The sequence below is a fragment of the Pelophylax lessonae genome (assembly GCF_965119305.1).
Source record: "Pelophylax lessonae genome assembly, chromosome: 3".
Lineage (NCBI taxonomy): Eukaryota > Metazoa > Chordata > Amphibia > Anura > Ranidae > Pelophylax > Pelophylax lessonae.
This window is the reverse complement of record NC_138770.1, coordinates 236408722-236435045: the sequence shown is the minus strand read 5'-3', so window position 1 is coordinate 236435045 and position 26324 is coordinate 236408722. Positions and strand designations below refer to the sequence as shown.

Sequence of the window (26324 nt, the reverse complement as noted above, 5' to 3'; positions counted from 1 at the left end):
CTCTTTCTCTTTCGGACATTGATATAAGGTAGTCCTTCTTCCACTGACCTACAATGTAAAGGGTTTTTCTCCTAATAACTACACTTTACTACATTTAAGGGGCCCCTTCTCTCACTGGTACTGATATAAGGGAGCCCTTCTCCCACTGACTGCCAATGAAAGGGGGCCCTCCTTCTCCCACTGACTACCAATGAAAGGGGTATTAATAGTACTAAAGGTTTTTTTTAAATACCAAACATGTCATACTTACCTGCTCTGTGCAATGGTTTTGCACAGAGTAGCCCTGATCCTCCTCTTCTTAAGTCCCTATGGGGTTCTGCCCCCCCCCCCCCACTGAGTGCCCCCATAGCAAGTTGTTTGCTATGGGGGGAATCATGCATGCTTCTTCCCGAGACCTGCTCTGTGTGTTTATTGACACACAGAACGGGACACAGCCCTGCCCCCTCCTCAATCTCTGTGATAGCAGCAAGAGCCAATAGCTCCCGCTACTGTGTCTACTCTTGTGTATATCACTGGATTGAGATCAGGCTCAGGCAACTATTAGGGGGGTTCTGTGGGGGGAAGGGAGCTGCACACAGAAGGGTTTTTTACCATGAAGGTAAAAACCTTTAGCCATGAAAACCACCTAAGGGAGCCCTTTTCACACCGGCCAGCATTCCTCACACTTACCACCAATGTAAGGCGACTCTTCTATAGCTGACCACTAGTTTAAGGTGTCCCTCTCCCATTAAACACCAATGTAAGGATGCATTTCTCTCACTGACACCAATTGAAGAGGGCTCGACTTCCCCACAAATACACTTCCCCACAAATACCAGTGAAAGAAAGCCCTTCTTCCACTGACATCAATGTGTGTGGGGAGGGGGGGGGGGGGTCACACTGACTATCAATGTAAGATGGCCCCTATATAACTGTCCACTTTTGTAAAGGGTCCATCTCTCACTGACTGCTAATGTAAAGGGGCCTTTCTCACACTGACCACCAATGTGAGGGGGCCTTATTGCATTTTTTGGGTAAAACACACACACAGACCCACACCCAACCATCAGTAAGTTCTCCTGCATACAAGTGGAATACATCATATACCCAGTTTTGTGGAACTGACCACCTACTCTGATAATAAAAAAACTCCCCTACAGGAAAATGTTGTACATTGCAAGGATTTAAAAAAACATTTTTGCAGACTCATACCTTTCTCCGAAGAAGTTGTCTGTTTCAACATGTCCTTTCTCAAACAGGTTTCCAAATGTCAGCCTGCATTATAGTCACTTGGTACGATATTAGTGTTAGAGTGAGAAAATCTGCAGAGTTTGCATGCCATTAGGCAGTGGATAATCTTAGAAAATGTTTCAAATTAATACCCCTTTGGCAGGGGATGTTTGAAATATGACGTGTAACTATCTTCTAGGAAAAGCAGTGAATGGTACATACATGTAGGGAATTAGATTTTCTGGGGGTTGTATAGTACACAGTCACTGTAAAGACTGCCCTTATTCCCATATTGCAAGAACATTTCATTTTAATTTTTCTTCATTTATCGAAAAAAAAAAAAATTCAGCAACTGCAGATTAAAAACGCAAAGGTATTAAATTGATATTACAAAAAAAAAAAGAAGAGGTGTGCTATCTCTTTAAATAAAACACAACTGTAATCAGTTGTGTGGAAATGCGTTGGGTGGAGCTTGTGGCCAGTAACCCTAATGTGCAAGCTAGCGGAAGTTCTGGAGGCGCCATGTTTGTTTCTGTCAATGCGAGTTACTGATATCCACATAGTAAATAAGAAATAAATACCAGTTGTTAGGCTAATATAGTCTCACATGAAATTGTCAGAGAAATAAAAAAAGTTCATAGTCCATAAAAGTCTCTGTGGATCCTACTTGTCTGGGACATGCAGCTCTCATGAACTGGCATGAGCAACCAGTGACTGTGAAAACATAAAGGAAAACAGAAAGCGCACCGCCCTAGTGTGTTATACCTTAAAGCGGAGTTCCGGGCACAAAATCGATATTTTTTTTTTTTGCCCGTCCGCTTCTACACCTTCACCTGAAAAGGAATTGGATAGTTAGGTTTTTTTTTTTATTTACTCACCTTGTAATTGAAGATCGAAGATACTCACCTAGTCTTCACTTCCTCCCTCTGTGCCGCGGCTCCGTCGTCACTTCCGGGCTTGCAGTGATTCCTGGGAGCTGAACGTCATCGCTCCCAGGAATCAATGCGACGGCACCGGCCCCGCTCGTCACTTCCGGGCGACTTCCCTGCTAAACAGCTTCTGGGCATGCCCAGAAGCTGTGGAGGAATGCGGCACCGCACCGGAAGTCACGAGAGGGGCCGGTGCAGGCGCATTCTGGGAGAAGAAGACACGGAAGAAGACGCCGAAGAGGACCGCGCCGGCTTCAGCTGCCCACAAGAGAGATGGAAACGCTGTGGAAGAAATTTTATAAGTAAGTATTTCTTCTAAAAGGTAAGTGCGAACCGGGACAGATCAGAAGCTAGCCATTGTGGAATGTACTAGCCCTGACTGTCCCAGGGGTATGTTTGTTGAAAAATTATTTCTGTGCCCGGAACTCTGCTTTAATTAGGAAAACATTAAAAAAACACAGTTACACTCACATTTAAAAACTTGCTTCAGGCTTGTCTCATGTAAAAGCTTAGTGACAGATCCCTTGATTCTCAGGAGGATGGACAAAGCCGCTTCGCCGAATGTACAGATGCAGAGTCTCATCACAGCACCTCTGAAGCCTAGGAGCGGACACTCTCTGGGCCGCCGGCTAGGATGTACATTGCACTAGGTGGTGGCCTGGAAGCTGGGAGAGAGAGAGACCGCTCCTAGGCTTCAGAGGTGCTGTTACTAGAGTCTGCAGCTGTCCATTCTCCAAAGGATTGAGGGATTTGTCACTAAGTTTTTACACATGAGACAAGCATAAAGCAAGTTTTTTTTTAACCACTTCAGCTCTGGAGGATTTACCCCCCTTCATGACCAGGCCATTTTTTGGCAATACGGCACTACGTTACTTTAACTGACAATTGGGCAGTCGAGCGACACTGTACCCAAATAAAATGTATGTTCTTTTTTTTCACACATATAGAGCTTTCTTTTGGAGGTATTTGTTCACCTCTGTGTTTTTTTTTTTCTGCTATAAACAAAAAACGACCGTCAATTAAAAAAAAAAAAAAAAACAATATTTTTTACTTTCTGCTATAAAACATATCCAATAAAAAAATGTAACAAATCAGATTTCTTTGTCCATTTAGGACAATATATATTCTACTACATGTTTTTGGGATGGGATATATTTATGGAATTTTTTTTTTTTTACTAGTAATGGTGGCGATCAGTGAACTGTGATATTGCAGCGGACAAATCGAACAATAACTGACACTTTTAGCACTCTTTTGGCAACCAGTGACACTAATACAGGAATCGTGGCTAAAAATATGCACAGCCGTTGTACTAATGTCACTGGATGGGAAAGGGTTAACATCAAGGGTGATCAAAGGGTTAACTGTGTACCTAGCAAGTGTTTTAGTGTAGTATGGGAGGTGCTTTTACTAGGGGAAGGCATGGATCTGTGTCCCTGCTTTGCAGGAACACAGGATCGATGCCTTCCTTACTGACAGAGCAGCGATCTGCCTTGTTTATGTAGCACTACTCCCTTGGGAGCTGCTGGTGATGGGTTTCCCTGGGTTACCCATAGCAACAGTACAATAGTTCAGCGACTTCAAAGTGCCTGGCTCAGTCAAGAAACAGTCTAGGAGCTTTGGTTTTTGTGGTTTTATTGAGAACTTGGATAGGAGAAGGGAATGAGTGGGATACTAGCGATGAAGTAGTAATTAATGAACCGCATTAGATAAGCTGTACTGTACTGCAGAACACTCTTCAGGGTCCTTCCTGGTACCCCCTTTTGTTCCCATTCTTCAGGGCTTTCTGCATGGCACCCACTTTACTGTCATACTCTCTGTGTGAGCTAGCTCCTTGATCCCCTGACTTCACTAGTGTGGTCCCCCTTCCTGGGCCAGATCCTTTGGCAGGTCCATCAGTACTCATGGACACTGTTTTTCCCAAGAGACTCTGCCAGCAGCTCCATCGTCAGTTACACTGGATCCTCTGCAGCTCAGCTCCACACCTGGTTCACTAGGCTGACTGCCTAAGACCACCTTCTCACACTCTGCAGGAGGAGAGACAGCCATCCATCTCCTTCTGGGACTCTACTTCCTGCCAAAGACGCTCTGTCACATGCCCCCTCCGCTTTTATGAGCAATCCCAGGATGCATTGCAAGAATGCCCTCCCACTGGGACTCCCATAAAAGCTAATGTGTCACTGGCTGGGTTTTCTCCACTGTCCAACAAGCTCCCTCATTGGATACAGTGGGGACACTTCCTCAGACCCAATGAATCACACCTGGAAACATTTGACAGGCAACCTAATAAATCAGGCTCCCCTGATAAGCAGAAGGAGCATAGATTCATTTGCCTAGCACCTACCTGACTAGGAGGGTGCTACATCTACATAGGAAGACTGCCATTCTGCCTGTATAATGAATGATCAGCAGCAGTCAGCGGACATCGAGTCTACGGGGCTTTGTAGAATCTGAACAGGAGAGAGCCGCTGGCTACCTGGAAGTGCAGAATCTTTTATATATACTTTACATGATCCTGTGCAGCGTGGCTGCCGTTTAGTAGTAAAACATCTATAGGACAGTTGGAAAGTGGTTAAAAAAGTACAACTGTGCTTTTTTATTATTTACCTAATAAAGGTGTAATACAATAGAGTGGTGCACTCTTTGTTTTCTTTTAGGTTTTCATGATATCCACATATAACCAAAATAAATTATTTTATTGGTTGCGCTATGAGGTTCTATTCTTCCTCTTTTATATAAATACTTACCATTTGTGATGCTGATGTGGGGGAACCAGTTTGGCGGAGCCATAGAACAAATGTGATGACAGTATAGGAGCCTCATAGATTGATATCTCATGATGTGTGTCTGTGTGTCAGCTGAGCTCATTTGATTTCATTTCCCTGAGATCCAATCTTTCTGGAAAAAAGTGTGTGTATCCTGATGGCATTAATTTTTTCACACCGGCTCCTCCCCTACGCGTATCGACACAGGGTCATGTATCTTCATCAGGGTGATATTCTATTGGGAAAGATCCAATAGAATATCCCCCTGATGAAGGCAGGCCAGGTGCCGTCACTGTCCTTGCCCCTCCCCTACGCATATCAACACAGGGTCACGTGTCTTCATCAGGGGGATATTCTATGAGTAGAATAATCCCCTGATGAAGACACATGACCCTGTGTCGATACGCGTAGGGGAAGGGCAAGGACAGTGACGGCAAGCCGATGGCTAGGCAGAACCGGCTCCCAGGAGTGTAGATTGAGGGCTTGCAGGCACAAATGAAACTGCTGTTGGAGGATATTTTGTATGTTTAGACTGGTACCCTGGAAGCACCAGCAAAATGTGAGTACCCATACTATGGTTTTTAATAAAGATATGCTTTTAAGGGTGTAAGGACTATTGAATTATTTCTTCCTATTTGGCATTGCAATGGTGCTGTGGAGGAGTGGAGTGAGGAGACAAGCAATACGTATTGGGGCTAATTGGATACTCATCCCCAGCTCGGGGGGGGGGGGAGGCATTATTAGACCAAGCTTAGGTGCGAGGTGAGAACCCAACTATAAGGGAGGGAACACTCATCGTGGTGGCACATGGATGTGTTCATTTAAATGCACGAAAGGAGAAGGAAGAGTGAGCACCCTATACAACACGGATGTCGGTGGCAGGAAGGATCATCACAATATATTTACATAAAATTTGCATAGTTGTGGACTTTATGTTTTTAAAGTAGCATTTAATTATATCACAAGTATTAATACTTCACATGTTATCTATAGTATAGTACACAATTGTCACAACTGAGGTTTCAGCAGATGTTATTATTTATTCATTTTTAAATGTTTTATATGATATTATTTAGCGCAGTACTAAGGTTTGCTTTTTTTTCATGTTGTGACCCTTGTAAATATAGTATGAATCTGACCCCTGCTCCTGCCCTGTTCCGCTTGCTGCAATGTAGGCAGGCACAGGAGCCTGCAAAGCTACTTTTTAGCAAACATTAGGATTTCAGGCAAGATCAGCATTTTTTATCTGTGCTTCAATAACACCAGTACCAGTTGGAGCAGACTCATTGGGTCACAAAAATACAAAACAAAGCAGTGGCTGATTGTAATATGTGCAGAGTGGAAGATGTGTCACTGCTGGCATTATTCAGTGCTCTGCTCTGTGTGAGCTTTCATTTTTTCTTGGATTAGGATTTGAAAAAAAAAAAAGGCACCTTTTTAGTAAATAGCTGCAGATTTACCCCTCTAAAAGTACAACAAACATTTTCAAATTCAATTACTTTAAACTAGAAATCTGAAATTCCTGTGATTCTAAAAGAAATGTTATCCAGCACAGCTGTCATGTTTGATTTTATTGCTAGACTAATGTGGGCTAAATCAAATTCTCAAGCACTCTCGGGTGTAGTCAGCATAAAGAAACCCACAAGAGCATGTAAAAAATAGACCACATGTGGTACATTACTCTCCATAGAAGAGGGCTTTTATTCTCCTTAATAGGTTTTAGCAGTGTGTACTTTAGAATCATTCCTGAATCTGAAAACCTTTACCTGTCAGCGTTTTTATGCATCTGTTGCACAATATGGATAGCAAATATTTAACCTAAACATTTTCATTTTATATGGACTTGCTGCTTTAAAAGAAGACCTTATTCTTTTTATGGGTTATGAAAGTGATTTGAATTTGGAGTTTCCTTAATAAAGTTAGTTGGTTTGTTTAGGATTCAGTCACTATTTAGTAAAAACTTTGGCCAAGCTGTGATATAAAGGATTCCACCTTCAATGGTCCACCACAAACTACATGTGTAGAAATTCCTTGTACTATGTTAGTTATATGGTTAGGTTGAAAAAAGACACTTGACCATCAAGTTTAACCATTCACAAACAAAAAACCTTCATATACACAATCCTATACTCATTGTTTATCCAGTGGAAGGCTAAAAACAATAAAAATAAAGCATTATCCAGTTCACCCCAGTGAGGGAAAAAAATCCTTCCTGATCCCCCAGGAAGCAATCGGATATTGGATCAACTACCCCTGGCATTATTATCTCCAAAAATTTCCATCCAGATATATTTTGTGCATTTAGGAATGCATCCAGCTCTTTTTTAAAATAATCTACTGAGCTGGCCAGAACTAGTTCTTGAGGGAGTCTCACAGCTCTTATTGTGAAGCAGCTTTTCCATATACAGTATACGTAGGGCAAAGAGAGTGCCCCCTTGTCCCTTGTATTGACCTGGAAGTAAAAAAACTCTTCACTAAGTTCACTATGTGGTCCACATATGTATTTCTACATGTTGATCATATCCCCCCTTAATGTCCTCTTCTCAAGAGAGAAACAAATCAGTTCAGCTAATCTTTCCTCATAGCTAAGCTCCTCCATGACCCTTATCGGTTTGGTTGCCCTTCTTTGCACTTTCTCTAGTTTGCAGATATCCTTTTTATAAATTGGTGCCTAAAACTAAACTGCATATGCCAGATAAGGTCTTACTAATGATTTGTACAGTAGCAAAACAATGTCTCTCATTCTGGAGTCTTTACCTTTTTTAATATAAAAAAGTATTGTGATAGCTTTAGAAACTGCAGCTTGTCATTGCATGCTATTAGGGCAATGATCTACCAGAAAACCCAGCTCCTTTTCCACCACTGACTCCCCCAGCTGTTATCCTAGTATGTATGATATTATGATGCCATTCATAGTATGAATCATTAATCACTCTCTGAATATGGTCTTTTAACCAATTTTCTATCCATTTACAAACTAAATGTTCAAAGCCAGTAGACTGTAATTTACAAATTAGCTGTATGCGAGGAATGTGTTAAACAGTTTTGCAAAATCCAAGTATACTACATCCACAGCCATTCCCTTGTCAAAGTTTTTGCCTACTTCCTCAAAACAAAATCAAAATCATATTTGTTTGACAACTTCATTCATTCATGAATCCATGCTGACTATTCCTTGAAATAATATTTTCTAGCAAAAATTCCCCTGTGTTCTTTTATTAAACTCTCCAGTATCTTCCTGACTATAGATGTTAAACGAATTGGTTTGTAGTTACTCAGTAGACTTTGCTCCCTTTTAAAATATAGGCACCACATTGGTCTTACACCAATCTAGTGGTACCATGCCAGTAAATAAAATGTCTCGAAAAATTCCAATTCGCATGTCAGGAGATTGTGATTGACTCTCTATAGAGTCAGTTCACATCTCTAGAGCGGCTCCGGAGCGAATTGCACAGGAGTCCTGTGCTTCTTCTGGTCCATTTCAGGCCCGAATTCAGCTAAAAAATTCGGACTGAAATCGGACCTGAAACGAGGAACAGGAATGCACTGGACCCCTGCTGTCAGCCGCTCCATGCGGCAGTGTGAACCCAGCCTTAGATATAGCCTTAGAGCACAGCTCTTTGTGGACCCCTGGATGTAAGCCATCTGGTCCAGGTGCTTTATGACCACCAATGATACTAGCAATACTAACAAGTAGTGTTGTGATTTCTACTGCAAAGCTTCCCTTTTAGTCAGTAATGTTAGGTGTAGCAATACTGTTGTTTGATGGTTTATATCAATGCAAAGAAGCCGTGCCATAATTTTCCATCACTCAACTATGAAGTGTGAACTGAGCTATTTGACTTAGTGCGTGCTTTAAGGACCCGTAGTTTGTAGGGAGTTTGGTAGCTGTTAGAATCACCTGCCAAACACCCAAAAAATGCAATGTGGAGAAGGCCTTAAATTGTTATGAAACTCTAAAACTGTTCTTCTACGGGACCTGTGCCAATACCAGTGAAAGCCAGATGTGAAAGACTCTGATGTAAAGATTGCATTTCTTTCATACTATATAAAAATCTTTACCTGTTTAAGTCTAGCCAATCACCCTAATTCCAATTCAATTATAATTAGTGTTGAGCGAACACGGACTGTATTATTCGTGTTCGTACCGAATAATTGGATTTTTTGTACCCGAACACGGACACGGACACTTTACTGTATGTTCGGGTAAAAATCCGTGTTCGGTCGTTTTATTTCCGGGTTTTGCATGCTTTGGCGCTCTTTTCATGGCGGGCTTTCAACAGCCAATCAACAATCGTTTAACTGGTGTGCCTTAAGCCATCCCAGCCATGCCTGCAAATGTCTCAGTAGCTGTGATTGGCCGTCTGAAGCATGTGACCAAGTCTTTATAAGTTCGAGGCAGCCGCAGCGGCGTCATTATGCTGCTTAGATTCAGGGACAGAGCACACATCAACGTGCTGGCTGCTGATTAGGGAAAGATAGGCAGGAAAAAACCATTTGTGTCCGGATAGAATTGAGGGACAGGTCGGAGTGTTTAGGCAGGGCGAGTTGTAGGCATTTTAGGGATAGAGTCTGCTGAATTATATAGGGTCAGTGTCTTCTACAAACTACAATCGATATTGCTGTGTGGGGGGTGGGGTCTGCACTCAATCCTGATCTACGATCTCTTCTCAATCCTGTTAGGGACAGAGTCTGCTGAATTTTAGGGAAACTGTGTTCTACAAACTACAATCGATATTGCTGTGTGGTGTGGGATTGGAGATAGGCAGGTGTCAGTGATCCACATCCATTTTTCTGTGTGTGAGCTGCAGTGAACACAATCTTTTTGGGCTGCAGTGAACACAATCTTTTTGGGCTGCAGTGAACACAATCTTTTTGGGCTGCAGTGAACACAATCTTTTTGGGCTGCAGTGAACACAATCTTTTTGGGCTGCAGTGAACACAATCTTTTTGGGGTGCAGTGAACAAAATCTTTTTGGGGTGCAGTGAACACAATCCTTTTTGGTGTGCAGTGAACACAATCTTTGTGGGGTGCAGTGAACAAAATCCTTTGTGGGGTGCAGTGAACACAATCTTTTTGGGGTGCAGTGAACAAAATCCTTTTTGGGGTGCAGTGAACAACATCCTTTTTGGGGTGCAGTGAACACAATCTTTTTGGGGTGCAGTGAACAAAATCCTTTGTGGGGTGCAGTGAACACAATCTTTTTGGGGTGCAGTGAACACAATCTTTTTGGGGTGGAGTGAACAACATCCTTTTTGGGGTGCAGTGAACAAAATCCTTTTTGGGGTGCAGTGAACAAAATCATTTTTGGGGTGCAGTGAACACAATCTTTTTGGGGTGCAGTGAACACAATCTTTGTGGGGTGCAGTGAACACAATCTTTTTGGGGTGGAGTGAACAACATCCTTTTTGGGGTGCAGTGAACAACATCCTTTTTGGGGTGCAGTGAACACAATCTTTTTGGGGTGCAGTGAACACAATCTTTGTGGGGTACAGTGAACAGAATCTTTGTGGGGTGCAGTGAACACAATCTTTGGGGGGTACAGTGAACACAATCTTTGTGAGGTGCAGTGAACACAATCTTTGTGGGGTGCAGTGAACACAATCATTGTGGGGTGCAGTGAACTCAATCTTTGTGGGGTACAGTGAACACAATCTCATACTGAAGGTTTGAGGGTGCTGCCTGTTCCATACTCCCCCTACTCCTCATCTAGCCTTTTAGGGGTACAAACAATAGTAATTGGGGCCTAGTGTGGTTGTGTACGTGTGATATACATACACTTTTTTGGGATCATATTTTCTATTCCGCTATTTAATCAAAAACCTTTGGGGATCAGTTAAATTGGGGGATAGTCTGTGTTGGTACGTGTGAGAGAGATCCACCTTTCCAAGTTGTTGGGGTTCATCTCATACTTCTGAAGGTTTGAGGGTGCTGCCTGTTCCATACTCCCCCTACTCCTAGCCTTTTAGGGGTACAAACAATAGTAATTGGGGCCTAGTGTGGTTGTGTACGTGTGATATACATACACTTTTTTGGGATCATATTTTCTATTCCGCTATTTAATCAAAAACCTTTGGGGATCAGTTAAATTGGGGGATAGTCTGTGTTGGTACGTGTGAGAGAGATCCACCTTTCCAAGTTGTTGGGGTTCATCTCATACTTCTGAAGGTTTGAGGGTGCTGCCTGTTCCATACTCCCCCTACTCCTAGCCTTTTAGGGGTACAAACAATAGTAATTGGGGCCTAGTGTGGTTGTGTACGTGTGATATACATACACTTTTTTGGGATCATATTTTCTATTCCGCTATTTAATCAAAAACCTTTGGGGATCAGTTAAATTGGGGGATAGTCTGTGTTGGTACGTGTGAGAGAGATCCACCTTTCCAAGTTGTTGGGGTTCATCTCATACTTCTGAAGGTTTGAGGGTGCTGCCTGTTCCATACTCCCCCTACTCCTAGCCTTTTAGGGGTACAAACAATAGTAATTGGGGCCTAGTGTGGTTGTGTACGTGTGATATACATACACTTTTTTGGGATCATATTTTCTATTCCGCTATTTAATCAAAAACCTTTGGGGATCAGTTAAATTGGGGGATAGTCTGTGTTGGTACGTGTGAGAGAGATCCACCTTTCCAAGTTGTTGGGGTTCATCTCATACTTCTGAAGGTTTGAGGGTGCTGCCTGTTCCATACTCCCCCTACTCCTAGCCTTTTAGGGGTACAAACAATAGTAATTGGGGCCTAGTGTGGTTGTGTACGTGTGATATACATACACTTTTTTGGGATCATATTTTCTATTCCGCTATTTAATCAAAAACCTTTGGGGATCAGTTAAATTGGGGGATAGTCTGTGTTGGTACGTGTGAGAGAGATCCACCTTTCCAAGTTGTTGAGGTTCATCTCATACTTCTGAAGGTTTGAGGGTGCTGCCTGTTCCATACTCCCCCTACTCCTAGCCTTTTAGGGGTACAAACAATAGTAATTGGGGCCTAGTGTGGTTGTGTACGTGTGATATACATACACTTTTTTGGGATCATATTTTCTATTCCGCTATTTAATCAAAAACCTTTGGGGATCAGTTAAATTGGGGGATAGTCTGTGTTGGTACGTGTGAGAGAGATCCACCTTTCCAAGTTGTTGGGGTTCATCTCATACTTCTGAAGGTTTGAGGGTGCTGCCTGTTCCATACTCCCCCTACTCCTAGCCTTTTAGGGGTACAAACAATAGTAATTGGGGCCTAGTGTGGTTGTGTACGTGTGATATACATACACTTTTTTGGGATCATATTTTCTATTCCGCTATTTAATCAAAAACCTTTGGGGATCAGTTAAATTGGGGGATAGTCTGTGTTGGTACGTGTGAGAGAGATCCACCTTTCCAAGTTGTTGAGGTTCATCTCATACTTCTGAAGGTTTGAGGGTGCTGCCTGTTCCATACTCCCCCTACTCCTAGCCTTTTAGGGGTACAAACAATAGTAATTGGGGCCTAGTGTGGTTGTGTACGTGTGATATACATACACTTTTTTGGGATCATATTTTCTATTCCGCTATTTAATCAAAAACCTTTGGGGATCAGTTAAATTGGGGGATAGTCTGTGTTGGTACGTGTGAGAGAGATCCACCTTTCCAAGTTGTTGGGGTTCATCTCATACTTCTGAAGGTTTGAGGGTGCTGCCTGTTCCATACTCCCCCTACTCCTAGCCTTTTAGGGGTACAAACAATAGTAATTGGGGCCTAGTGTGGTTGTGTACGTGTGATATACATACACTTTTTTGGGATCATATTTTCTATTCCGCTATTTAATCAAAAACCTTTGGGGATCAGTTAAATTGGGGGATAGTCTGTGTTGGTACGTGTGAGAGAGATCCACCTTTCCAAGTTGTTGGGGTTCATCTCATACTTCTGAAGGTTTGAGGGTGCTGCCTGTTCCATACTCCCCCTACTCCTAGCCTTTTAGGGGTACAAACAATAGTAATTGGGGCCTAGTGTGGTTGTGTACGTGTGATATACATACACTTTTTTGGGATCATATTTTCTATTCCGCTATTTAATCAAAAACCTTTGGGGATCAGTTAAATTGGGGGATAGTCTGTGTTGGTACGTGTGAGAGAGATCCACCTTTCCAAGTTGTTGGGGTTCATCTCATACTTCTGAAGGTTTGAGGGTGCTGCCTGTTCCATACTCCCCCTACTCCTAGCCTTTTAGGGGTACAAACAATAGTAATTGGGGCCTAGTGTGGTTGTGTACGTGTGATATACATACACTTTTTTGGGATCATATTTTCTATTCCGCTATTTAATCAAAAACCTTTGGGGATCAGTTAAATTGGGGGATAGTCTGTGTTTGTACGTGTGAGAGAGATCCACCTTTCCAAGTTGTTGGGGTTCATCTCATACTTCTGAAGGTTTGAGGGTGCTGCCTGTTCCATACTCCCCCTACTCCTAGCCTTTTAGGGGTACAAACAATAGTAATTGGGGCCTAGTGTGGTTGTGTACGTGTGATATACATACACTTTTTTGGGATCATATTTTCTATTCCGCTATTTAATCAAAAACCTTTGGGGATCAGTTAAATTGGGGGATAGTCTGTGTTGGTACGTGTGAGAGAGATCCACCTTTCCAAGTTGTTGGGGTTCATCTCATACTTCTGAAGGTTTGAGGGTGCTGCCTGTTCCATACTCCCCCTACTCCTAGCCTTTTAGGGGTACAAACAATAGTAATTGGGGCCTAGTGTGGTTGTGTACGTGTGATATACATACACTTTTTTGGGATCATATTTTCTATTCCGCTATTTAATCAAAAACCTTTGGGGATCAGTTAAATTGGGGGATAGTCTGTGTTGGTACGTGTGAGAGAGATCCACCTTTCCAAGTTGTTGAGGTTCATCTCATACTTCTGAAGGTTTGAGGGTGCTGCCTGTTCCATACTCCCCCTACTCCTAGCCTTTTAGGGGTACAAACAATAGTAATTGGGGCCTAGTGTGGTTGTGTACGTGTGATATACATACACTTTTTTGGGATCATATTTTCTATTCCGCTATTTAATCAAAAACCTTTGGGGATCAGTTAAATTGGGGGATAGTCTGTGTTGGTACGTGTGAGAGAGATCCACCTTTCCAAGTTGTTGGGGTTCATCTCATACTTCTGAAGGTTTGAGGGTGCTGCCTGTTCCATACTCCCCCTACTCCTAGCCTTTTAGGGGTACAAACAATAGTAATTGGGGCCTAGTGTGGTTGTGTACGTGTGATATACATACACTTTTTTGGGATCATATTTTCTATTCCGCTATTTAATCAAAAACCTTTGGGGATCAGTTAAATTGGGGGATAGTCTGTGTTGGTACGTGTGAGAGAGATCCACCTTTCCAAGTTGTTGAGGTTCATCTCATACTTCTGAAGGTTTGAGGGTGCTGCCTGTTCCATACTCCCCCTACTCCTAGCCTTTTAGGGGTACAAACAATAGTAATTGGGGCCTAGTGTGGTTGTGTACGTGTGATATACATACACTTTTTTGGGATCATATTTTCTATTCCGCTATTTAATCAAAAACCTTTGGGGATCAGTTAAATTGGGGGATAGTCTGTGTTGGTACGTGTGAGAGAGATCCACCTTTCCAAGTTGTTGGGGTTCATCTCATACTTCTGAAGGTTTGAGGGTGCTGCCTGTTCCATACTCCCCCTACTCCTAGCCTTTTAGGGGTACAAACAATAGTAATTGGGGCCTAGTGTGGTTGTGTACGTGTGATATACATACACTTTTTTGGGATCATATTTTCTATTCCGCTATTTAATCAAAAACCTTTGGGGATCAGTTAAATTGGGGGATAGTCTGTGTTGGTACGTGTGAGAGAGATCCACCTTTCCAAGTTGTTGAGGTTCATCTCATACTTCTGAAGGTTTGAGGGTGCTGCCTGTTCCATACTCCCCCTACTCCTAGCCTTTTAGGGGTACAAACAATAGTAATTGGGGCCTAGTGTGGTTGTGTACGTGTGATATACATACACTTTTTTGGGATCATATTTTCTATTCCGCTATTTAATCAAAAACCTTTGGGGATCAGTTAAATTGGGGGATAGTCTGTGTTGGTACGTGTGAGAGAGATCCACCTTTCCAAGTTGTTGGGGTTCATCTCATACTTCTGAAGGTTTGAGGGTGCTGCCTGTTCCATACTCCCCCTACTCCTAGCCTTTTAGGGGTACAAACAATAGTAATTGGGGCCTAGTGTGGTTGTGTACGTGTGATATACATACACTTTTTTGGGATCATATTTTCTATTCCGCTATTTAATCAAAAACCTTTGGGGATCAGTTAAATTGGGGGATAGTCTGTGTTGGTACGTGTGAGAGAGATCCACCTTTCCAAGTTGTTGGGGTTCATCTCATACTTCTGAAGGTTTGAGGGTGCTGCCTGTTCCATACCCCCCCTACTCCTCATCTAGCCTTTTAGGGGTACAAACAATAGTAATTGGGGCCTAGTGTGGTTGTGTACGTGCGAGATACATACACTTTTTTTGATCATATTTCCTATTCCGCTATTCAATAAAAACCTTTGAGGATCAATTGAATTGCGGGATAGTCTGTGTCGGTACGTGTGAGAGAGATCCACCTTTCCAAGTTGTTGGGGTTCATCTCATACTTCTGAAGGTTTGAGGGTGCTGCCTGTTCCATACCCCCCCTACTCCTCATCTAGCCTTTTAGGGGTACAAACAATAGTAATTGGGGCCTAGTGTGGTTGTGTACGTGCGAGATACATACACTTTTTTTGATCATATTTCCTATTCCGCTATTCAATAAAAACCTTTGAGGATCAATTGAATTGCGGGATAGTCTGTGTCGGTACGTGTGAGAGAGATCCACCTTTCCAAGTTGTTGGGGTTCATCTCATACTTCTGAAGGTTTGAGGGTGCTGCCTGTTCCATACCCCCCCTACTCCTCATCTAGCCTTTTAGGGGTACAAACAATAGTAATTGGGGCCTAGTGTGGTTGTGTACGTGCGAGATACATACACTTTTTTTGATCATATTTCCTATTCCGCTATTCAATAAAAACCTTTGAGGATCAATTGAATTGCGGGATAGTCTGTGTCGGTACGTGTGAGAGAGATCCACCTTTCCAAGTTGTTGGGGTTCATCTCATACTTCTGAAGGTTTGAGGGTGCTGCCTGTTCCATACTCCCCCTACTCCTCATCTAGCCTTTTAGGGGTACAAACAATAGTAATTGGGGCCTAGTGTGGTTGTGTACGTGTGATATACATACACTTTTTTTGGATCATATTTTCTATTCCGCTATTCAATAAAAACCTTTCTAGGGCAAGATCTTAAATTACAGAAATATGAGGAGACCGTCAAATAAGGGCCGTGGCCTGGGTCGTGGTGCTGCTGGTAGAGCTCCTGTTGCAAGGAGAGGACATGGTCGATCTGTGCCAGCTACACGCACAAGTGAAACACCTTCCTCAAGTGTGAGTAGGCGACAGAACCTGCATCAGTATTTGGTAGGGCATCAAACGCCCCTAGAAGTGATGAGGCCAGAACAAGTTGAGGCGATAGTAGATTGGTTTGCTGCTGACAGTGCCTCCAGTTCCTTCACATTGTCTCCCACCCAGTCTACTGCAGAAAGGTCAGAGTTGGCACCTGCAGCCAATGTCCAACCGTCTTTCACCTCACCCCCTTGCAAATCAGGCCAGCAGTCTGAGCCCCAAGCCATACAGCAGTCTCTTATTCTTTTTGAGGACTCTGTCAGCAGGGTTTCCCAGGGCCATCCACCTAGCCCTGCCCCAGAAGTGGAAGAGATTGAGTGCAGCGATGCCCAACCACTTATTTCTCAAGATGAGTACATGCAAGGATCATCGCAGCACGTCTCCGATGATGACGAAACGCAGGTGCCAACTGCTGCGGCGTTCAGCATTGTGGAGACCGACAAGGAGGGCAGGGGTGAAGACTGGGTGGAAGATGATGTGGAGGACGATGAGGTCCTCGACCCCACATGGAATGAACGTCATGCAGGTGAACTGAGTAGTTTGGAGGAAGAGGCGGTGGTCGCACAGAGCCACCAGCACAGCAGAAGAGGGAGCAGGGTGCAGAAGCGGAGCGGCCGTGCCCTAGACACTACGCCCGCTACTGCCCAACGCAGCAAGGGAACGAGCGCACCAAAGTCAGCTCAAAGGAGTTCTCTAGCGTGGAAGTTCTTTAGAAAATGTGCTGATGACAGGACACGAGTGGTTTGCACCCTGTGCAATCAGAGCTTGAAGCGAGGCATGAACCTTCTCAACCTGAGCACAACCTGCATGATCAGGCATCTAAGTGCAAAGCACGAGCTGCAGTGGAGTACACACCTTCAAAACCAAGAAACGTCTCTGGCTCATCCTGCTTCCTCTTCTGCTGCAGTCTCGGCCGCTCCAGCCACATCTGTAGTGATACCGGCACCTGCCACCCCGCAAACAGACGATCTGTCAGCAACACCACCACCTGGGTCACCAACAACCATCTCCACAATGTCCCGTGGAAGCGTTCAGCTTTCCATCTCCCAAACACTTGAGAGGAAGAGGAAGTACCCCCCTACCCACCCGCGATCCCTGGCCCTGAATGCCAGCATTTCAAAATTATTGGCCTTTGAAATGCTGTCATTCCGTCTGGTGAAGACGCACAGTTTTAAAAACCTTATGTCGGTGGCTGTCCCACAGTACGTCGTGCCCAGCCGCCACTACTTTTCCAGGCAAGCCATCCCTTCCCTGCACAACCAAGTGGGGGAAAAAATCAGGTGTGCACTGCGCAACGCCATCTGTGCCAAGGTCCACCTAACTACGGATACGTGGACCAGTAAGCACGGTCAGGGGCGTTATATCTCCCTAACGGCACACTGGGTAAATGCAGTGGCGGATGGGCCTGAGGCGGATAGCAATTTGGCGCATGTCCTTCCACCACCGAGGATTGCAGGGCGCTTCAGTTTGCCTCCTGTTCCTAACTCCTCCTACTCCGCTTCCTCATCCTCTACCGCCTCCTCATCCGGACAGCGTAACACCTTCACCACCAACTTCAGCACGGCCAGGGGTAAACGACAGCAGGCAGTTTTACAACTTGCCTGTTTGGGGGACAAACCACACACCGCGCAGGAGTTGTGGAGGAGCATGGAACAGCAGACAAATGAGTGGTTGCTGCCAGCGAGCCTCAAGCCCGGCCTGGTGGTGTGCGATAACGGGCGAAATCTCATAGCAGCTCTGGGCCTAGCCGGTTTGACGCACATCCCTTGCCTGGCGCATGTGCTGAATTTGGTGGTGCAGAGGTTCCTTAAAAACTACCCCGATATGTCAGAGCTGCTGCAGAAAGTGCGGGCCGTTTGTGCGCACTTTCGGCGTTCTCACCCTGCTGCTGCTCGCCTGGCAGCGCTGCAGCGTAACTTCGGCCTTCCCGCTCACCGCCTCATATGTGACGTGCCCACAAGGTGGAACTCCACCTTGCACATGCTGGAAAGACTGTGCGAGCAGCAGCAGGCCATAGTGGAGTTTCAGCTGCAGCACGCACGCGTGAGTCGCTCTGCGGAACAGCACCACTTCACCACCAATAACTGGGCCTCCATGCGAGACCTGTGTGCCTTGTTGCGCTGTTTTGAGTACTCCACCAACATGGCCAGTGGCAATGACGCCGTTCTCAGCTTAACTATCCCACTTCTATGCCTCCTTGAAAAAACAATTCGGGCGATGATGGAAGAGGATGTGGCACAGGATGAGGAGGAGGAGGAGGATGAAGAGGTAACATTTCCAAGGCTTTCAGGGCAGTCATTCGCAAGGGGCTCCGAGGGTGGGTTCCTGCACACGCAAACGCCAGGGACGCAATTGTCCAGCAGGGGCACAGTTCTGGAGGATGAGGAGGATGAGGAGGAGGAGGAGCTGGAGGAGGAGATGGAACCATGTTCACAGCAGGGTGGCACCCAGGCCAGCTCATGGCCATCACTGGTGCGTGGCTGGGGGGATACAGAGGACACGGACCATACACCTCCCACAGAGGACAGCCTTTCGTTGCCTCTGGGCAGCCTGGCACACATGAGCGATTACATGCTGCAGTGTCTCCACAACGACCGCCGAGTTGCCCACATTCTAACTTGTGCTGATTACTGGGTGGCCACGCTGCTGGATCCCCGTTACAAGGACAACGTACCGTCCTTAATTCACTCACTGGAGCGCGATCGCAAGATGCGCGAGTACAAGCGCACGCTGGTAGACGCCATGCTGCTGGCATTCCCATCTGACAGCGGGGCCACAGTGGAAGCACAAGGCAGAGGAGGAGGAGGAGGAGGTCGCCAACGCAACCAGGGCACCGCCAGCACCTCAGAAGGCAGGGTTAGCATGGCCGAAATGTGGAAAAGCTTTGTCAGCACGCCACAACAAACAGCAGCACCAGCAGCTCAGATGGAACGTCTTAGCAGGAGGCAGCATTTTACCAACATGGTGGAGCAGTATGTGTGCACACGCCTACATGTAGTGAATGACGGGTCTGCCCCCTTCAACTTCTGGGTCTCCAAATTGGGCACATGGCCTGAGCTTGCCCTTTACGCCTTGGAGGTGCTGGCGTGCCCTGCAGCCAGTGTATTATCTGAACGGGTATTTAGCACGGCTGGGGGCGTTATAACAGACAAGCGCAGCCGCCTGTCCAGAGACAATGTGGACAAGCTCACGTTCATTAAAATGAACCAGGCATGGATCCCACGGGACTTTTCCGTACCTTATGCAGAATAGCAATGGATACCGACCTTACCCACCCATTGTTCCATTTTTGCTCTTTCTCACTCTTTTGGGGTGTACCCTCATTTAAAATTTGTGAAAAGAAGCAGTGTTGGCTACCTCGTCCTCCTCCTCAGGGCCAGATTAATGTAGGGGCTATTGGAGCTGCAGCTCCAGGCCCCTACCTTTTATATAGGCCCCGGGTTGGCCATATTCACTGTTACCGCTCTTCTGTCACTTGTAAACACAGAAGTCTGGCTTCTATGCTCGCTTCCCCAGGCAGCACCCTCAGAACCTCCCCACACAGCGTGAAGGCCGGACAAGGAGGGACAGTTGGCGATGCATGGATGTGTTTATGGGCTTCAGAGACAGCATCCCATGTTGAATTAGGCATGCATGGCTGCACCCTTCCTCCTCTGGGTGCATGGCAAGGCACGGCCCTAAGGCCCTTCAAAATCCTCAGCACCAAGCCCATGATGCTGTTAATCCGGCCCTGGTCCTCCTCCACCGCCGCTTCCACCTACACCGCCCATAGGTGTGCGCAGCCTATTGCATTAAGGTGTGCACCCCAAAGTTGAAATACACATGCATGTGTTTGCCAGCAGGGAGAGTAATGTATCGGGGCCATGTACCTGTAGGCAAGGAGAAATAGAGCAGAGCAGGTCCCAGGGAGATCTTTCCCATCTCCTCACTGGCAATGCTATGTGCCCTAGGTGATTAGGGTGTGCCCAGGCACACCCAGCACACCCTGTGCGCACGCCTATGTCACCGCCACATCCACCACCACCTCAACCTCCCTCCTACTCCATATGGGCCTCGTCCTTCAGAGATGAAGAAGAACATTGTTTTATTTTTCTGTTTTTTTTTGTTGTTTTAAGTTATTTCCCTATCCACATTTGTTTGCAGAGCACTTGCCATGCTCTTAATTACGTTTTGCTGCCATTTGCAGCACTCTAGCCCTTTCCTTTGATGTTTTAGAGCCATTTTAGTGCCTTAAAGTTCGGGTCCCCATTGACTTCAATGGGGTTCGGTGTCCGGGAAAAGTTCGGTAAAAGTCCGGGACACGGACCCGGACTTTTTTTTAAAGTTCGGCCGAACCCGTCGAACACGGACATCTAGGTGTCCGCTCAACCCTAATTATAATATACCCTAGATCTGAAAACTCTTTGTTTTAGTTTGTAAACTTTCTTTATGTTTGACTTCCAGTTATAATAATCCAATTCATTTTTTTTCTCTTTTCATTTATCATTTAAGTTAGCCCTCATGTTTCCTTTTTTAGAATACTGGCATAGAGCATATTGCTGTTACATTCTATCACAGCTCTATTTACTTGCCTTTTCAATGCTTCCATTTCCTTCTCCTGGCTTCAAATTAAAGTAAAATAAATTTAACATGCAATGAGTTACTGTGTGAAAGAGTTCTTTGTGATATTCACAAACATGTGCTCAGAAGTTTCCACAAATCCACAGGACCTAAAAGATTTGAAATGAAAATTGTTTTGCGGGGGAGGCAATTTTCCTTTGCACCTCTCAGCATGAAGCAATGGAGCCAAAGTTATCTCTGCAAACCTCTTTGTGTCAAAAAAATTGGCAAATCAGAGTATTTAGTGCTGGTAGGATACTTAATTAAAGGTGCCAATACATGTAAGCCTGATCATGGATAAAAATGTCTTAAATTATTACAGAGATTTCCTAGACCCATAGAAGAGAGATTTTCTAGGTCCACCTAATGTTTCCTATGGGTACCCTGAAGGCTGAAAAGTTGCCTCTCTCTCTCTCAACATTGGTCTCCCTATTTCCCATCCTATATTTCCCTGTGCTATCTCTCTATTTCCACATTTATTTGTATTTTGTGGCTGTAACAGCAGAAAAAAAAATAATTTGGGTGACAGTTTCAGTGTACTTTTGTGGTCACTAAGGGCAGGAAAATGGCTTCTAATACAAGCCCTGCCTAACACTAGACACACATGTAGACTATTACTAGCTGTATCAGTCCTCAGACTCGGAGAACTAGGCAAGACCCTTTGTTTCCTGTCCGTTATAGTGTCATTAGATGGCCAGGATATTTGCTGTACTTTTCTTGACAAATTTAGTTCCACCAGTACCAAATGTAGACTCAGATAACATTATATTTGGCATACAGGTAATAAAAAGATAATTTCTCTTTCATGTGAAAAAAAAGGAGAGAGTAAAGATAGGTTGCAAACATAGCATTACCATAAAATCTCTTCAATGACTGATTCAAACAGAGTTAATAATTGTATATCCACTATATTATACTTCTATCACCAGCCATGCTTGAATCAGTCACATAACATTGCTTTTAAATTCAGTTATAATGATCCCTTTTCTCCAGCACATTTTGTTTAAAATATAGATCACCCTACTTATGCTGTACCTATAAAAAAGCTCAGAGTTAAATTGGAACTACACTTAGATCCAAACTAAAGGTGAAGTATGGCCAAAGCATACTTCTGCTATAGATTACAGGAGCGCAGTTTGCTCTGCCCTCCTGTGACCCATTTTCAGCTTACAGAGCCAGTCCAGGCTCTGAAAAGATCCCCACTATATGGTCAGTATTCGCCCAGAATCCTTGATCAGCACCTGGCTCAGCCTCTCAGGGATCTGCTGAAAGCTTGAGCCAGCCCCTTCCACCCCCTTCACAGCTCAGCGCTGCAGTGAGGACAGGAGGATGGAGCAGAGAGTGACAGTCACGGCTCTCTGCTCAGAGTGGAGGGGGAGAACTGAGCGATCAGTGTAGTTTGATCACTCAGTTCTCACTGCAAAGCTGGTGGGGAACAGATGCAGCATTGCATCGATACTCCAGCCAAACAGGTAAGTATATATGTTTATTTATTTTTTAATCTTTAACTTCTCTTCTAAAGTGGTTGTAAACCCATACATATGCCCACTAAAGTGATTAGTCTCAAATGATATTAGGGGATTAATCAAATCCTCCTACATACATTGTTCTTGTTTATCTGTATATCTGCAGTCCTCCCTTTTCTACATCAATCTAAAACACACAGATCAAAGTTTATTTCTCAGCAGTAAAAGGCTGGTGGGGGGGATGTGGTCACACGCACTTCACAGCTACAACATAGGGCTCAGTGAAACTTGAATGTAGGGAACATGCACACTCTCCTCTAGACATAATTATAGGAAAATCTACACAGCTGAGGCTGTCAGTCAGTTGCTGTGTGCTGGAGGTGAGTGGGCTGATGCTGTGGAGTCGGCTTGGACTATTACCACTCAAGCAGAGAAGAGTGGTAGGAGACAGCAGCGAGCAATTACACATTCACATTTATGTTGAGATGGACAAATATAGAGTAACAGAGAGACTTACTTTTCCATGAGAAAATGCTGCTACACTATTTCTATAAAAAGAACCAAACATAGTAATTTGGTTAAGTGACCTCTGTTGAAGTACAAAACTGCTTTATTATCCCCTTATATTTCTATAATATTTACCTAAATGTAATATTTGATTAAAGCTTTTACCAATTACAAGAATAAAAAAAACAAACAAAACTATTGTTGCTAATTCAATACTATTTCTTATTATCTGCAGAATGGGAAGTCGGATTCAAGTGTACCCTAATGGCTCACTCATCATCCAGTCTGTAAATGAAAAGGATGCCGGTGATTATTTGTGTGTAGCAAGAAATAAAATGGGAGATGATGTAATTCTTATGAAAGTCAGTATAACAATGAAACCTGCAAAGATAATACAAAAACAACAGCTCCTCAAGGAAGTTCCATATGGAAAAGACTTCAAAGTAGACTGCAAGGCTTTAGGTTCTCCATCTCCAGAAATCTCCTGGACTTTACCTGATGGCACAGTAATAAACAATGTTCTACAAGCTGATGACAGTGGCAGGAGGGTACGGAGATATGTTCTCTTCGACAATGGTACTTTGTATCTCAACAAAGTAGGGATGGCTGAAGAGGGAGATTACACATGTTATGCTGAAAACACATTAGGAAGAGATGAAATGAAAATCCATATTACTGTGGTCACTGCTGCTCCACGCATTAAAATAAACACCAGAACAAAATTTGAGGCAAGAGCTGGTGGTCGTGTGGTTCTTGATTGTGAGGCTACAGGAGAACCAAAACCTAAAATATTCTGGTTGCTTCCATCAAGTGACATGATAGCCACATCCCATGACAGATATGTATTGCATGAAAATGGGTCTTTAACTATTAACTTTGTGAAGTTGTTGGATGCAGGCGAGTACATGTGTGTGGCACGTAATCCTGCAGGAGATGACACAAAGCTCCTCAAATTAGATGTTCAATCAACACCACCTGTTATTAATGGTTTATATACAAATAAGACAATAATTAAAGATTCAACCTTAAAACACTCTAGGAAATTAATCAACTGCAAAGCTGAAGGGACACCACCACTTCAAATCATGTGGATCATGCCTGATAATATTTATCTTACAGCACCATATCATGGCAGCAGGATTATAGTACATCAGAATGGAACACTGGAAATTCGGAATGTAAGGCCCTCTGATACAGCAGAATTCACTTGTGTTGCTCGCAATGATGGTGGTGAAAGTATGTTGGTGGTCCAACTGGAAGTTCTGGAAGTGCTTAGGAGGCCAGTGTTTAAAAATCCATTCAATGAGAAGATAATTGCCAAACCAGGAAAAATGGCTATTCTCAACTGTTTTGCAGATGGAAACCCAACTCCAGAAATAATGTGGCTTCTGCCAAATGGCTCTAGATTTGTAAGTGGACAGATGATTTCAAAATATTATGCAGGCACTAATGGAACCTTAATTATTTACAGTCCAAACAAAAATGATGCAGGCAAATATCGATGTGCAGCCAGAAATAAAGTAGGCTACATTGAAAAACTCATCATTCTTGAGGTTGGTCAAAAACCTAATATTCTAACACATCCAAGAGGACCAATAAAAGGTATCATTGGGGAGATGTTGTCTTTACACTGTTTGTCTGATGGAATACCAAAGCCTAGTGTTATCTGGACGCTCCCAAGTGGATATGTGATAGACAGACCTCAGTTTAGTGGGAAATATATGCTACTAGAAAATGGCACTCTGGTCATTCAAGAAGCAACTATACATGATCGAGGAAACTATTTGTGTAAGGTAAAAAATAATGCTGGTGAATCATCCATAAGTGTTCCTGTTATGATTGTAGCATATCCTCCAAGGATTACAAGTAAAGCCCCACAAAACATTCATACAAGATCTGGTTCACCTGTACATCTAAACTGTATGGCCATTGGAATACCAAAGCCAGAGATAACTTGGGAGCTACCAGACTCATCAGTCTTAACAACAGCTAGCAAAGGACGGTCTACGGGGACTGAGCTTCTTCACCCCCAGGGAACATTAGTTGTACAAAATCCTAGACCTTCAGACTCTGGGGTGTACAAATGTATTGTTAGAAATACCCTTGGCATGGACAGCAGCTCAACATATTTAAAAGTTATCTAAAGCTAAATAGAAGTAAACTACAGAACATGAATGCATTTGAAGGGAAGTCAAAAAAGGAGGGCGGAAGAGACAACTGACTCTAGTGTTTGGCTTACAAATGTAGGATCTTATCAATGCCTACATAAAATAAATGACTTATGGCACTTTTCTAAAACCTCCTTTATAAGGAAACTGTGAAAATAAAGAATGAAATATTATATATAAAAACATTTTTATTCAAAAACTATACTATGGACATTTATTATTTTTCCATTATACTTCTTTACAAATAAAACAAGCAAACCTATTTTTTTTTAAAAGAAAAAGATCTCAAGGTCAACATAATTAATAAAAAAAAAATGAAAAAAAAAATGGTTGGCTGTTGCATTTTTAAACAAAGTATTTTTAAGGGAGACAAATTAGAGCAGATGTATTTTTGTTTTATTGAACACAAAATATATTTGACAATTTTAAATAATGAATTTTGGTTTATTTATAGCCAGATGTACAGCTTTTGTTATTGGAGTCAAAAGAACCCCACACTTACACATCCTAAACCACTGTTATAACCTAACCTATATTTTCTTGCAATGAATAAGAAATATTTTCATAAAGTGAGAAATACATATTTGAACTACAAAAGGAAAGTCACAGAATTTCTAGTAAAGACTGCAGTTGTTAATACATTTAAAAACTGGATCATTTTATCGGACGTTTTAGACATAAGCTGACAATTATGTTTGTTCTGGGTAAATAAAGAACTGGAATGATAGATACCAGTATATCTGGTCATTGAACTGTATATCTTTTTTTGTTCATCAAAAAGTTTGTTAAACTCTCCCAACATTTGCATCTTGTGAGACTCATACTCAAGAATTCGTGGCACAAGCTGGACATGATATAGTGCAGGTGAATTATCTGGTAAGTTTGGCTCTTAAAAACAAATGTTAGACCTTATTATGATTTCTTTTTAAAATTAGCAGATTGTTCAAACAACCAATGTCCAGGTTTGTAGTCTATCTGCAGGGTTTGAGACTCATATATGTAACTTCTTACACCAAGACGGAGGAGCAAACCTGGTTGTGATCAAACTGGATGAATAGAATAATAAGTATAAAAAAAAGGCTGTGTTACAGGCGAATCCATAAGAATTAGTTTAGTATATAAAACATAAGATGCTAATAACATACTGACACAATAATGCTAATAACATATGAAAAAACGCCAGCAAGTCTGAATCAATAAATTTCAGTATTG

The 26324-nt window shown here is 43.3% G+C and overlaps 1 protein-coding gene across 1 annotated transcript in view; it reads left to right on the top strand.

The window, feature by feature from the left end:
• IGSF10 (immunoglobulin superfamily member 10) overlaps positions 1-25378 on the top strand; it is an 82730-nt gene extending 57352 nt beyond the window's left edge. Inside the window, exon 7 of the mRNA XM_082251897.1 lies at positions 23180-25378. Within this exon, the coding sequence (XP_082108023.1) occupies positions 23180-25088 (1909 nt within the window). The 3' untranslated portion in view covers positions 25089-25378. The remainder of the gene's footprint in view (positions 1-23179) is intronic.
• Positions 25379-26324: the final 946 nt, after the last annotated feature.